We start from the raw sequence: 16,284 nt of genomic DNA on the forward strand, positions 1-16,284 counted from the left end.
CCCTCCTAATGATGGGACGGACGCCTCTCCTGATGGCTCCCTTGACGACTCTCCTGATGACGTGAAGGACTCATTACCACGAACAAAAGACTGAAACTGCTTTGACCTGAGTACCCCATTGTAAACAGGGGACAAAGCGTGTCTCAGACCCCCTCCCCAGTTAAGGCTGGGTTTCAACTGTTTCACATAGTTTCCCCTCCGTGACAACTGTATGGGCCGTGATTTTTTTTTCCCCCCTAACTTCTTACTTTAAGTTAGTATAATCCAAAAAGTTATGCATAATTAGGTGTGTGGTCGCTTTGAGTGACAACAGCTGATCTCAGTATCTTGGAATGCCATAGTGTCGGTCCTTCAGAGGCCACTTGATGTGGCCTCTAGCTGTTGTGGATGGCTATGTCTGTTTTGAGCATTTTATTACAAATACCCAGAATAATATGGCTTGTTGTATAGTGAAGTGTTGTAAGGGATCATTTAATACGTCCCTGCTGCAGTATTCCCACTGAGTGAAATTATCATCACATTTAATGTTGTATGCTAACAGGGTTAACACTTTGAGCATCTGTTTATAGCTTCATCTTCTAAGTCCTGTCAATGCACATTTACTGAGAAAATAAGCGGCTCATAACTTTTAATGCCCACACTGAAGCAAACCGTTATGAGAACCAAAAATATGAATTCATAATAAACACCCAAACCAAGGTTAGTCTGTTAGTCTAGCTGGTTGGGAATCAAAGATTGGCGGTTCTTCAGGCTTTTTCTTAGGGTTGTTGTTTTTTTTTTACATTGATTACATGACCTCATGGAGTGAATCACTGAAATTTATTGGAATTCATTCAAAGCATTGTGTCCTTTCATTGTGTTGCACATATGAAAAAAAAAAAACACCAGCTGCATGTTGGACACAAGTAATTTTCAAGATGGAGGTTTATAGGAGTCTTTCATGAGTCAAAATGGAATGCTTTTTATTAAAGAACTTGCTCACTCAGTGCGCAGTGCTGCGAATTTCATTCACAGTGAGCGACGGACAAAAATTCTCTGATGTTGTCTAGTTAAATAACTAATATCTGTCTCATTAGGGAGACTGGAGCATTATATGTATTTAATCTGCATTGGCCAAATTTACCCAGCTGCATATGCGTACCGGCTTTGGATGGCATCAAGCTGGCGTTCCATCAGAGAAGAGTCATAGACCCTCATCCACTTCAGGCTTTGGACTCCGGAGATAAGGCTGCAGCTAACAATAAAATTCATAATCAGTTAATCAGTTGATTATTTTCTCGATTAGGTGATTCGTTGTTAGGTCCAGAAAATGTCAGAAAATGGTGAAAAATATTGATCACTGATGTCCAGAGCCCAAGATACCTTCAGATGTCTTGTTTTGTCTACAGCCCAAAGGTACTCAGTTTACTGCCAGATAGATGTAAAGCAGCTAGTAAAATAAACCAGAAAATATTGAGATTGAAGAAGATGAAATCAAAGATTTTTTTTAATTTTCTTAAATGACTCAAAATGGTTAATCAATTATCAAAATAGTTGTTGATTGATTGAATAGTTTATTAATAATTGTGTAATTGTTGCAGCTCTATCTGGAGATAAGCACCAGCACCAATGGGCCTCAGGGCCGACATCATGTCTTTTTAAGACAGCAGCTCCCTACAATGTCCTGAATAATGAGAATTTCAAAATAACATACTATCACATTGAATTCAGCAAAGAACTGTGGGAGGTGTGATGGATTTCTTTTGCTTACAATCACTCTTCAATTGGACACTGCACATTAGGTGGCTTACGCCAATTCAACATGTAGATCTACCTCGGATTTGCTGTGGCGACCCGAGTGCAAACAAGGGAGCAGCCGAAGGGACTTACTTTACATTCAGTGGCTAAGCACTCTGAAATCAACTCCTCTCACACGTATTGGAGGAATTTAGTGAAACATGGTACAAGTCCTTGTTATATGTTGCTAATATGCTTATTATCATATCATTCGGGTTGGGTCCATTTTACCAGATTTATGGCCCTTGATTAACAAATCTAGACTCCGTCAGTTTCATGAGTGGGTGCCTGCATTCTGAAATGAACTCTTCTCGCAGTTTTGGGAGGAATTTTATGAAACGTGGCACAAGTCCTTGTTATAGATTGGTAATACGCATATCATCGTATTGTGTGACTTAAGGCGCATCATAGAAAATTTCTTTTCATTTATATTTTTTAGTGCAGAGTCTGAATCAACAGGTTAACTTTGAAAAGTAATATATTTATATTTTATCCTGTGTTTCATTAGCAAGAAAGGTTTCTCTTGATTTATGAAAGAAATTCTTTACTAAAATTAGCTCATTTTACTATTTTTGATGGAAGTGCAAATTGCTGATGTGTGTTGACAAAACAAATGTTATCAGAATGTAGCAAGCACTTGTACCAAATCAGCATTACCCAGCGGGGGGTATTGTATTGTAATTTTATTTTTTTTTTCTTTACAATAGCAGTATTTTTTTTCCCGACAGATGTAGTCCTAAAAGTCTGTTTTTGCAACCATGTAATGCTTGTCTTCAGCACGTACTTGGAATGTCAACACCTGCTCTTATGTTGTAGTGATACCAGACGTTGTTCTTTGAAAATGTTTTACTTTTTTGATGTTGTCCTTCTCCTTGGCAGACAAAACTTTTAACACAGTATGTTCTCAACTTGGCCAAATATGACCAGAATTATGACATCCGTGACCGGGCACGCTTCATTCGCCAGCTCATCGTGCCCACTGAAAAGAGCGGCGCCCTCAGCAAGTACGCTAAGAAACTGTTCCTCGCTCTCAAACCTGCACCAGTCCTCGAGTCTCCATTTAAAGGTAGACAACTCTCTGTCATAACTTAGCTGAATTACAGTTCAGCATTCTAATCCAGCACTAATCTATTGTTTCTTATGACAAGCAAGAAATCTGAAATAAAATATATGCATGTACACCGAACTTTATTTTCAGTGAGCGTTAATGCTCACGTTTCAAAATATGATGTGAGCAGTACCATTGCACCGTGGTAGTACTAGCCTCACAGAAAGAAGGTCTGAAGTTCAAAGCCCACCCCTACCCCATTGTGTTTGTACATCTGGAGTTGTGCCAGGAATGACATCCGGCATAAAACTTGTGCCATATCAACATGTAGCTCCATACTGGATCCCCTGCAGTGACCCCAAGCCAAAACAGGAGCAGCCAAAATATTCATACCATGATGTGTTCACTGCTTTCAGTTGGTGATCATCTGTTGAAATGCAAGATTAAGAAGTTGTGATTGATCAGTTAAAGTGCAGAATTAAATTAAGCAGGCATCTCTATTGTTCGAATGTAATGCGTGCGTCATTAAGATGCCTTCCACTGCAACGGTCTTTAGTTACACACAGTCCACTCTGGACGTACTGGAGCTGCTAAGTCAATGCATTTAGCGATATGGCGATTAACATGTCCGTCTGTTTTCGATTTTTAACGCGATATGTCAAGAACCAGTTGGCCAGTTTCATTCATATTTAACACAAGAGTGTCTTTGGGTACTCCCGCGACACTAGTCAATTATGGTGACCTTGGGGTCAATTTCAAGGTCACACGAAAATATTCAAGATACTGTCATTGCCACCCTTGTTAATGCGATATTTCAAGAACCAGTTGACCATTTTCATTTATATTTAGCATGAGGGCGTACTTAGGTGATCACCTGACGCTTTGCCTGATTTGTGGGGACCGGGGGGATATGTCATCTCCTGATGACTCTTGTTTTTGCTATACATGAAACATTTGTATTTGACATAAAAAGACAGAAAGAAAAAGACAGTTAAGAATATTAGCTTGTATGGTATTTGCGTGCTAAACAATGTAGGACCTGATGTACAGACCACCCAATTTTTGAGTGGGCACTTGTCTGTCTGTCCGTCCCAAAAAAGATATAAGTGCTCTGAAATCAACTCCTCTCACATTTGTAGGAGGAATTTCATGAAACGTTCTTGTTATAGGTTGGTAATACGCATATTATCATATCTTTTGAGTTGGGCCCATTTTACCAGAGTTGTGGCCCTTGATTAACATATCTAGACTCTGTCAATTTCTTGAGTGGGTACCCGTGTTGGTGACTGAACAGATGTAAATCGGTCCACCCTCCTTCACTGCGCATGTGTCATTTCGGATCGTCAACAGTGATTCACCAATTATCACTTCGTTTCTGCTTCAAACTGCACTCCAGTCATCATCTATCTCAACGACAAATATCTGAAGCTTTTGTACAACAATCATTTCCACATAAATTCAGCTTTATTTCATAATAAAAGATGGGGGAGCGATCAGAGCGCCACAGCAGCACGTCTGAGTCTGACGTACTGGTGCTGAGCCTACGTCATTTCAGAGTGTCAGCAGCGATTCACCACCTCATTTCTGCTTAACACTGACTTTAGAATGATTTGAGAGGTTTTACTTTGTCATCTGATGGTTAATAATCACATTATTCCCTTTGATTGCTTTGGGTTTAGAGAGTCAGACTCATGCGCAGTGAAGGTAGGGCGGACCAGTTTTAGAGGGGAGAGTTCGGTCGGCGACACCTGCATGGTGAAATCAACTCCTCTCACATTTTTAGGAGTAATTTCATGAAACCTGGTACTTGTCCTTGTCATATCATTCAATATTGATATTGTTTGTAATATGCATATTGTAACTTGTACAAGATTGACATATTTTGACAGAGGTATGGCCCTTGATTCACAAATCTAGACACTGCCAGTTTCATGAGTTGGTGGCTGTATTCTGAAATTACCTCATCATACCATAGATCATATCTATGTGAGAACAAGTACAGCACAGATTCAAGATGGAACTCTGGAATGCTTCTTCTCTGACCACAAGCCACTGGTTGTACTTATTAATACAATAACATGCTTTTGGAGGGCGGCATGCATTTTTAGAGTCCCTCCATCCATGCCCAGTTTGCCCAAAATGACCAATATTCACACGAGTTAGAATATCAGTCATTTTGGGCGACTGGGCTTGGACGGAGGGACTCTGAAAATGCATACCGCACGACAACTGCATGTTGTTTGCATTATTATCACTTACTGAGATACACAACACGTGGAATCACATTAACAATATTTAATGTCATTTCAAAACGCACGACACCCAGCAAACGCGTACATAAAAAGCTGGCTCACTTTAACTTTTGTTGTGTTGGCTGGTACCGCGCTGCTCTCCAAATTAGCCAGGGCTTCCTCATCAAGCTGGCTGCTTTGGCTGCTGTTCATTGTCATACTGTCCATGATAAAAATCATCCATAATATCTATATTGGGACCAACACACACTTCTCACCTTTTCATGTTATCGTCTGCAGACAGTTCTTGGGTTGCGCATGCTGTGACGTCATCAGTTTATGCACAGCAAGCAGGTATTGGGATACCCGCCTGTTACTGTGAGCAGGTATCACCAGGTACCGTAAATGTAAATTTATGCTACCAGCCCAGCAACGCCTCAGTAAGTGATAATAATGTAGAACAGGTGATTTGCAGTTACGCAATGCAGTCAAGGATGGTCAGTTTGACTTCTGTATATCACATATGTCTTGGTGCATATCTTCACTTACCTAGTAGTCCAGTCAGTTCTTTGTTGATTACATCATATTATTTCCTTGATGTTGTAGGTGAAATATGCATGACTTATCTTTGCATATACTTTATCCAGAACTGCCTTGCAGTTGCACACATATAACAACTAAGGCGCATCATAGAAAATTCCTTGTGTCAGCACTCTGCTTTGTGCCAAACTAGTTATGAACTGGAAAAAGGGTTTACCTCCATATGAATTCCACAACAGTGTAACAACATTTACACCCAAACAAAGGCTGATCTTTGATTTTACTCTGTATAGCTCTTACTCACAATTATTACAAAAAGGAATAATGGGGACAGCTGGGATTTTATGGCACTATTTTCCACTTGAGCACTGATGTGCACATTTTATATTTTTGTTTTGTTTTTGCAGATCGAGACCACTTTCAGTTGGGTTCATTGTCCCACCTGCTGAATGCAAAGGCCGGGGGCTACCAGGAATTGCCTGACTGGCCTGAAGCCGCCCCAGACCCCTCCGTGCGCAACGTGGAGGTGAAGGAGTCTGTGCGTGCAGTGGCAACAGTAACATACAGAGACACAGGGGCCCAAAATGTGCAGGGGAATGAGGGTTGCTCCTGCACCAGGGCAGTGCCTCAGAGGGGTCTGCCAAATAAGCCAGGGCCTCACATCCAACATAACACCGACTCCAATATAACTAATTTTTCACAAACCATTTTTCATTCACTTTACTGCTCACTAACATAGACGTTTGTCAGTAATATGCATCTTGTTTGGCCTCCAGCCACTCCCACGTTTAATAAAAAAATTTAAACAAATCCCCTGAGTAGAGAAGAATGAGTCAAATGTGTAATTTTAACTGAACCAGAAAACATTTATTTAGAATCCACATTACTGATGAATTGCCTCTCTGCTGCACTTGCATCTGTTTCATAGCAGCTCACTCGCCCTGTCCTTGTGATTCATCACAGTGGTTTGAGCCAATAGCACATGTGATACCAGAGGGAACGGATTGGGAACACAACCAAAATTTTCACCATATACTATTATTGACAGAAATGTGTGTGTAAACACCACCAGATATGTTTGGACCAGATGGATTTTTTTTTTTTTTTTAGTGCAAGTCCATCCTACATACTGACACCACCAATGTTTGATACAGAGATTTGTTTTTGTCACATCAGTCTGAGCCTTTTATCTCTGCAAAATTATATAGATAAATTTCCTTCTTTGTGTTAGACAGTATATAGAGTTTTTGGGGGACAAGTACACAGCCACATTTCATTGCAGCATCTCTCCAGTGGCCCAGCAAAGTATTGACCTGACAGACTCTGCTGTCGCAGAAATAGCCAACTGAATTACCATGACTTGAGTGCATAATAGTTCAGTTTACTATCACTGAGTCCTGTCTCTAGAAAAATTATGATGGTACGCACTTCCTTTATTGAATGTTAACATTATTTATCTGTTTTCCTCCAGAATGAGCATGGCAGCTAAAGCCGACCGTACACAACATGATGATGTGATATGAATCCGCCTTGATCGCATGTCTGATTACAGCATTGGGGTTGCACGTGTTCATGCAACTATTCGAAAATGTTCAAAAATACTGCGATATGGCTCGTGCCATATTTCCCATAATACTACACCAAATCAGAAAAAGGTGGAAAAAAATTTCCCAAAACACAGTGAATCTAACATTAACTTGTACTTCATTGCAGATGGTGTGAACCAAAGTTAATTCATGTTTTGTGTGGTCAGCTTAATTACAATACCCCATAATGACAACATAAAAAGTTTTCTTTTTGGCAAATTTATATATTTATGTGTGTGTGTGTGTGTGTATATGTATGTGTGTATATATATATATGTGTGTATATATATATATATATATGTAACGGCGTTACGTAATTAGAATACAAAAAAGGTAACTGTATTCCGTTACAGTTACAGAAAAAAAGACGTATTCAGATTACAGGTATATTTAGTAAAAATGGGGATTAGTTCGCAGGATTACAATTTTAATGCATTTTATGATATTATCTGTATATAATTTTTTTTTCTTTGAAATGAAAACGTCCCTTCATAGACAGCGACATGATACCTCGTAACCGGGCAAAATATTGATGAAGTACCCGGATGTTAATGCATTTTCAATAGAGATCCGCGACTGAACACACTCAGAAAAATGCTCGCAAAATACGTGTTAAAATGCCATTTTGACCTGGATATCGAGCCAGTAAAATTAAATGACATTAAATTATGTCAGGAAAGTATTAAACTTACTCTGACACATACACACACACACACACACACACATTCCCAAATATTAGTGTTGAAAGTTACACGGATCTGCGCTGTTCAAGCTGCTGAGCTGAGGCGTCCTGCTGCAGCAGCTGCTGTTCAACGCAGCGCGGCTCCTAAAACCATTACAACACATTTATTTATATATATTTACACAATTATCCTTTATTGACCGAGTTTCATTCATGAAGTCAGTGATGTGGGTACACATCTCTATGTGTGGGTGTGACTGTGAGCAGCACAGCGCGGGTCATTATAATCTCATAGGTGCAAATTAAAAAAAAAAAATCCCCAGTCTTGTCGAACAATTTAATCACTAGCGACAAGTATTTTAACTAGACATTGGTCTAGCAGTGGAAAATATCAACTAGACATAAGTGACGAGTTAATGGTCCGTGTCATCGGGCGACACAGGTATGGCAGGAAACATACAGCTGTTTATCATCCAAATATCACAGATAAAGTGACAAGAAGAACCAAAATCACTTACTTATGGAAGGAAATATTGTCTCCCTTGTTCCTTCATTTGTGGCTTTGCCAACGTGCAGCTTTCCGACATATTCCACCTGTTTCTTGAACTTCTATACACGCAAATCACTAACTTGCCCGGAATTAAAATGGCGACCACGCCTCCTTACTGACAGTATTTACTTAATGGTTTTCATTATGCTGTTGTTCTTATTTTGAAAGTTCAATAAGTGGACTGATATGTTAAACATGGTGCGAATGCTGTGTGAAAGACTAAAGTAAGGTAATTTTATGTTTACTGAACAAGTAGTAGACTTTTTTTTGTTTTGTATATTGTTCTGCAAGCCACTTTTAATGACAAATTCATCCGCACACCACCTGAGTTTTCATTATCCTTCATTTGTTTGGCATTTTTTGTTGAAAATTTAGCAGGTGAACACTGGGTGTGTTTAAAACAATATTGTGGCGCTCTTAATGTGAAGTAAAACAGAGCATGCCATGTAAAAAGTTTTATTTTTGCTTAATAAACTGTACTATGTGGTCAAGACTATTTATATTTAGTTTCTTTTGTCTGTATTAGTATATTTGATATTGGAGTAATCCAGAAGTAATTGAAAGTAATCAAATTACATTACTTTAATATTATGGTACTTGGATTACGTTACTGACTACATTTTTCAACAGGTAACTAGTAACTATCGGAATAATTTTTAAAGTAACCCTCCCAACCCTGTGTGTGTGTGTGTGTATATATATATATATATATATATATATATATATATATATATATATATATATATATATAAAAACACGTGTACATAAGTATTCACAGCCTTTGTCATGAAGCTCATGTGCATCCTGTTTCCACTGTTTTTCCTTGATGTTTCGTCAGCTTAATTGGAGTCCACCTGGGGTAAACGTTGATTGGACATGATTTGTAAAGACACACACCTACATATACGGTCCCACAGTTGACAGTTCATGTCAGAGCACAAACCAAGCATGAAGTCAAAGGAATTGTCTGTAGACCTCCAAGATAGATTGCCTCGAGGCACAAATCTGGGGAAGAGTACAGAAACATTTCTACTGCTTTGAAGGTCCCAGTGAGCACAGTGGCCTCCATCATCCGTATCTGGAAGACCTTCCGAGAGCTGGCCACCCGTCTAAACTGAGTGATCGGGGGAGAAGGGCCTTAGTTTGAGAGGTGACCAAGAACCCGATGGTCACCATGAATGCTCCAGCATTCCTCTGTTGAGAGAGGAGAACCTTCCAGAAGGACAACCAGCTCTGCAACAATCCACCCATCAGGCCTGTATGGTAGAGTGGCCAGACGGAAGCCACTCCTTAGTAAAAGGTGCAGCCTGTCTGGAGTTTGCCAAAAGGCACCTGAAGGACTCTCAGACCACGAGAAACAAAATTCTCTGGTCTGATGAGGCAAAGATTGAACTCTTTGGTGTGAATGCCAGGCGTCATGTTGGGAGGAAATCAGGCACCATCCCTACAGTGAAGCGTGGTGGCAGCATCATGCTGTGGGGGTGTTTTTCAATGGCAGGAACTGGGAGACTAGTCAGGATTGAGGGAAAGATGAATGCAGCAATGTACAGACACATCCTGGATGAAAACCTGCTCTTGACCTCAGACTGGGACGATGGTTCATCTTTCAACAGGACAATGACCCTAAGCACACAGTCAACATGTCAAAGAAGTGGCTTCAGGACAACTCTGTGAATGTCCTTGAGTAGCCCAACCAGAGCCCTGAACTGAATCCAATTGAGCATCTCTGGAGAGATCTGAAAATGGCTGTGCACTGACACTCCCCATCCAACCTGATGGCGCTTGAGAGGTGCTGCAAAGAGGAATGGACAAAACTGCCCAAAGATAGGTGTGCCAAGCTTGTGGCATCATATTCAAGAAGACTTGAGGCTGTACTGAGCAAAGGCTGTGAATACATACGTATATGACCTTTCTTATACAAAGCATCTGTGTTTACAGTCCAGTCCAGTTTGTTGTCCATGTGGACACCCAGGTACTTGTAGTAGTCCACTGTTCCATTGATAGTAACTGGGTTTGGACGGGTCTTCCGTCTTCTGAAGTCCACCACCAGCTGTTTTGTCTTAGATACATTGAGCTGCAGGTAGCTGGGTCCACACCACTCCAAACACTATATATATATATGTGTGTGTGTGTTGTCACTGCATGTGTGACATGTATAACACACAGTAAACACATGTGCCCATGAACTAAACAGTACTTGTGAACTAATTAATGCTTATCCCTCTCAACACCCACCCCCCAGGTATGTCTGTGTTCCTGAAGCCTGGGTCCTCTACCAGAGGCCTGAATGTTTGAGGGTGGTTCTGTGTAGTATCTTAGCTATTCCTAGAATCACACTTTTCTGAACAGAGACCTCTGATGTTGTGCACCCCCCCTCCTCCTCCCCACAGAGACCAAGTTCACGAGTGCCAGTTTTAGGGATCACCACCAAATGTACATGCTGCAATGATTTGTGTCTAATGTAGTCACTTCCACCTTTGTTGTCAAAGTAACAACTTTATTGCTGCCTTCACTATTATGACATGTTAATATAAAATATATGAAATAAGTCTAACTGCACAAGGTTTGTCGATTCTCTGTCAACTGTCTCAGGTATCAAAATGAAATGGACCTTTACCATAAAACAATTTAATTCAACTCATCATTGGTTATTTTCTCTCCATCCCTTCCATTCCATGTGCCATTTGTTCATAAAAAAGCACAGTGCTCTAAATGATATTAATCAAAACTTGAATGTCACTCTGTCGGCATTAGGAATATCTTGTGATTTCAGTTGTAGGGGTGATCTCAAGATTTGATTCTACTGTTGTATCTGTTTTTGTTGACGTCATTTTAACTCGGTGTTCAATGTTCCATAACCTGTCCTGACTTGTCATATATTTGTGATACAAATATCAAGTTGAGGCCACAAGTGTAGCACCATATACATATATGTCTGCTATGTGATATATTTAAATGAAATTGCTGATCCAAACAACCAATGATTTATAAAGGAAATTCATGGAAATCATCAGGGGTGCCCAAACCTTTACATACAACTGTATTTTGTGAAAATGCAGGTGCAAAGTAGCAGCATAATTTGCCTGTATTTCCTCTAGAAAAGCACAAAAACTCCATATGATTTACATTATATATTTGACCATGATTCGGTATATTCCCTTTTGAGTCTTGTTTGATAAATCATACTTTGAAGAGTTGTATGAGAAACTGCATTTTGTGCTGACAGCAGCTTGAGACAATCAAATGCTTGAAATAAGTGACACTGCTGACAGTATCACTTTTTCTTAAAAATAATCCACATTTGTAGAATTTACTGGTGAGTGCTTTGAACTTCTGAGGTTTAAATGTACAATCCACAGTTAATATTAGCATTTACACTGGATTTCTTACTTAATGATATGGTGTGCTGTGGGCCATATTCTTTGATGTTGTGGGCTGTATCCAGCCCCCTGGCTGCCACTTTGACACCTCTGTAATAAGTGGATGGAAATCAAGTCCTGATTGGTTTTGCAAATAGAAGGGTCAGCTAAAAAGGCTCCTGTGCGATCATTCCAATAACAATCAAGATACTCACATGAACCACGTGTCTGCTTAACGCTTGGAATTTTCTCTATCAGGCAGTGTTACTAATTTTCCATGAGTCATCTTCTCTGTCCACACAATCATGCCAGCGGTGGACAAGATGTTGCATCCTGTCAGTGAAAAAATCGAGTGTCTTTTCGCACAGCTGCTTGTACGTCTGCATCAGAGTAATTGTGAGCCTTCGTCCGTTCATTCAGCTTGGGAAAAGGAATACGTTGGAGGGTGCGAGATGCAGACTGTACAGCAGGTGTGATAGGATCTCATAAAAGTTGACCAGCTGCAATTCATCCTGTGTTTGTTGACTTGTGTGTGGACGAGCGTTGTCATGCTGGAGAATTGCTTTTTTTATAGGAGGAACCCTCTTCTAGAGTATGTGCAGCTTTTGCACAGTATTGGTCGGGGTTTGACAGTGTTGTCGTATTTTCAAAATTCTGTGAGGTGTATGCCATTGCACCTGCACTTGATGCTGTGCATGTGTGGTTGTTATGGGGTGCCCACTATAGGCTTGGCCATACAGACTTGTCCTGGCTGGATTTTCACGCTTCAGACTCCTTGCCCGCCTCCTGACTGTACTGGCATCCACAGAGGTGTTACCATAGAAATGCACATTTGTCAGTGAATGTCCAGTAACAGCACATTGTGTCAATTGCATGTCCATGTATATCACCATTTCTTGCAGAGTGCTGTGCACTTGTTATGTCAAAGGTGATTGTACATGCCTGAAATTGCAAGCAAAAACCATTTGGTGTAGTGAAAGTAAAGGATTATTCTCGTAACTTAGTTTCACTTTGATATCTTACTTGTTAGTGAAATAATTGTGTTGGAGGCAGAACTTTTCAGCTGACCCGTGTACCTTTCAACAGCAGAACTACAGGACCCAAGTACCAACTAATTTAAGGATTTTTTTTCATTTGTTTGTTTGTAACTCAACAAAAATATAAACGCAACACTTTTGGTTTTGCTCCCATTTTGTATGAGATGAACTCAAAGATCTAAAACTTTTTCCACATATACAATATCACCATTTCTCTCAAATATTGTTCACAAACCAGTCTAAATCTGTGATAGTGAGCACTTCTCCTTTGCTGAGATAATCCATCCCACCTCACAGGTGTGCCATATCAAGATGCTGATTAGACACCATGATTAGTGCACAAGTGTGCCTTAGACTGCCCACAATAAAAGGCCACTCTGAAAGATGCAGTTTTATCACACAGCACAATGCCACAGATGTCGCAAGATTTGAGGGAGCGTGCAATTGGCATGCTGACAGCAGGAATGTCAACCAGAGCTGTTGCTCATGTATTGAATGTTCATTTCTCTACCATAAGCCGTCTCCAAAGGCGTTTCAGAGAATTTGGCACTACATCCAACCAGCCTCACAACCGCAGACCACGTGTAACCACACCAGCCCAGGACCTCCACATCCAGCATGTTCACCTCCAAGATCGTCTGAGACCAGCCACTCGGACAGCTGCTGAAACAATCGGTTTGCATAACCAAAGAATGTCTGCACAAACTGTCAGAAACCGTCTCAGGGAAGCTCATCTGCATGCTCGTCGTCCTCATCGGGGTCTCAACCTGACTTCAGTTCGTCGTCGTAACCGATTTGAGTGGGCAAATGCTCACATTCGCTGCCGTTTGGCACGTTGGCGAGGTGTTCTCTTCACGGATGATGCGAAGGAGATGTGTTGCACTGCATGAGGCAAATGGTGGTCACACCAGATACTGACTGGTATCCCCCCCCAATAAAACAAAACTGCACCTTTCAGAGTGGCCTTTTATTGTGGGCAGTCTAAGGCACACCTGTGCACTAATCATGGTGTCTAATCAGCATTTTGGTACGGCACACCTGTGAGGTCGGATGGATTATCTCAGCAAAGGAGAAGTGCTCACTATCACAGATTTAGACTGGTTTGTGAACAATATTTGAGGGAAATGGTGATATTGTGTATGTGGAAAAAGTTTTAGATCTTTGAGTTCATCTCATACAAAATGGGAGCAAAACCAAAAGTGTTGCGTTTATATTTTTGTTGAGTATATATTACATAAATTGATAAAAGAGCTTGCTTGTTTTTCAGTATGTTACATGCATCCATGCATGTTCCTCTGAATGTTATATATTACTGATACGAATTGCTATTTGTATAGAAACTGAAAGCCAAAAATAACAAAATTCAGCGACTACTCCACTCTCAGTATCTCCAGAGTATAGAGATCAGGGGTCTCATGTACAAAGACTTGCATGGATTTCCTACTGAAATATGCTGTATGCTAAAACCCAGAAACTGTTGTACTCACAAAAATATCCAGATGTATCAAAGTGTGCATACACATGGATCCAACCACATTATGTTTGTACATCCCAATCAACATGGAATTGAGTGCACATGCTGACATACCAAACTCCTGCCTTTCCACGCCCCTATGTATATATGCACATTCATGTAAATAGGCCCTTAGAGCTGGAAATTCCCCTACGTCAGATCAGTCAACATTAACACAGAATAAAATTATACCGAGTGTGAGTTACAGGTGACTGGAAATTATGTGGAGACACACGGGGATAGTATACAAGGTCTGTTAGAAAAGTATCCGACCTTTTTATTTTTTGCAAAAACCATATGGATTTGAATCACGTGTGATTGCATCAGTCAAGCTTGAACCTTCGTGTGCATGCGTGAGTTTTTTCACGCCTGTTGGTTGCGTCATTCGCCTGTGAGCAGGCTTTGTGTGAGCAGTGGTCCACCCCTCTCGTCGGATTTTTATTGCGAATAAATGTCTGAACGATTTGTAGCTTGGCTGCATCAAATTTTTCCAGAAACTGTGAGAGACCTCCAGGTGGACACCATTCAGAAAATTCAGATGGCTTTCAGGGATGATTTTATGGGGATTACACAGATTAAGGAGTGCTCCAGCCTGTTTAAAGACCGCCCACAGCATCTGAGAGCGCGGCGCACTCCGAGCGCCGATCGACAGGCTGACACCCCGCTGAAACAACCAGATCGTTTCCAACGTGAAGGCTTTGTTGATCCGGGACGTCGTCTGACTTCCACAAAAATGGCAGAAGACATGGACATCAAGACTTTTTCGGCACATTCCACTGTTACAGGAGTTTTTTTCATGGAAAGAGAAGTGGAGGGATGTGCCACCATGCCACTCATGGCGCGGGACAAAAGCACCTCCATGTTGGTCTCACAGGACGGCTTTCAGATGGCTTTCAGTGACTATCCGAGAAATTGTGCATGAGCTGGATATGCCAGAACATGTCCTGTGAGGCTTCATCACGACGTTGCTTTGCACCATGCGGCTCCACCGTGACGCGCGGAATTTCTCCGCTCCTCTTTCCATGACAAAAACTCCTGTAACAGTGAAATGTGCCATTCATTTCCACACTGGACGCTGTGTTGATCCGGGACGTCGTCTGACTTCCACAGGAATTGCGGAAGACGTGGACATCTGCACTTTTTCGGCACATTGACACAGACGTGCGGAGGAATTCCGCGCATCGCGGTGGAGCCACATGGCGCAAAGCAACGCCGTGATGAAGCCTCACAGGACATGTTCTGGCATGTCCAGCTCATGCACAATTTCTCCGATAGTCACACGACTGAAAAGCCACCGAAAGCTGTCTGAAAGCCGTCCTGTGAGACCAACACGGAGGTGCTTTTGTCCCGTGCCATGAGCAGCACGGAGGCGCATCCCTCCGCTTCTCTTTCCATGAAAAAACTCCTGTAACAGTGGAATGTGCCGAAAAAGTGTTGATGTCCATGTCTTCTGCCATTTTTGTGGAAGTCAGACGACGTCCCGGATCAACAAAGCCTTCACGTTGGAAATGATCTGGTTGTTTCAGCGGGGTTTCAGCCTGTCGATAGGCGCTCGAAGTGCACCGCGCTCTCAGACGCTGTGGGCGGTCTTTAAACTGGCTGGAGCACTCCTTAATCTGTGTAATCCCCATAAAATCGTCCCTGAAAGCCATCTGAATTTTCCGAATGGTGTCCACCTGGAGGTCTCTCACAGTTTCTGGAAAAATTTGATGCAGCAAAGCTCCAAATTGTTCAGTCATTATTCGCAATAAAAATCCAACGAGAGGGGTGGACCACTGCTCACACAAAGCCTGATCACAGGCGAATGACGCAACCGACAGGCGTGAAAACTCACACATGCGCACGAAGGTTCAAGCTTGGCTGATCCAATCACACGTGATTCAAATCCATATGGTTTTTGCAAAAAATAAAAAGGTCAGATAATTTTCTAACAGACCTCGTATTTGGTACCCTGTCAAATAG

General features: G+C 41.3%; 1 protein-coding gene across 15 annotated transcripts in view; it reads left to right on the forward strand.

Annotated features, from left to right (window-relative positions):
- The window catches only part of LOC117515402 (AP-3 complex subunit beta-2), a 207,692-nt gene that overhangs the window by 144,490 nt on the left and 46,918 nt on the right, over positions 1–16,284 (forward strand). For 8 of the 15 annotated variants that reach the window (XM_034175956.1, XM_034175958.1, XM_034175960.1 and 5 more), the window contains exons 16-17: positions 2,656–2,842; positions 6,003–6,133. In XM_034175956.1, coding sequence (XP_034031847.1) covers positions 2,656–2,842; positions 6,003–6,133 — 318 coding nt within the window. The remainder of the gene's footprint in view (positions 1–2,655; positions 2,843–6,002; positions 6,134–16,284) is intronic. The other 7 variants (XM_034175957.1, XM_034175959.1, XM_034175961.1 and 4 more) reach the window with 1 other exon arrangement.

The sequence above is a fragment of the Thalassophryne amazonica genome, chromosome 8 (assembly GCF_902500255.1).
Source record: "Thalassophryne amazonica chromosome 8, fThaAma1.1, whole genome shotgun sequence".
Lineage (NCBI taxonomy): Eukaryota > Metazoa > Chordata > Actinopteri > Batrachoidiformes > Batrachoididae > Thalassophryne > Thalassophryne amazonica.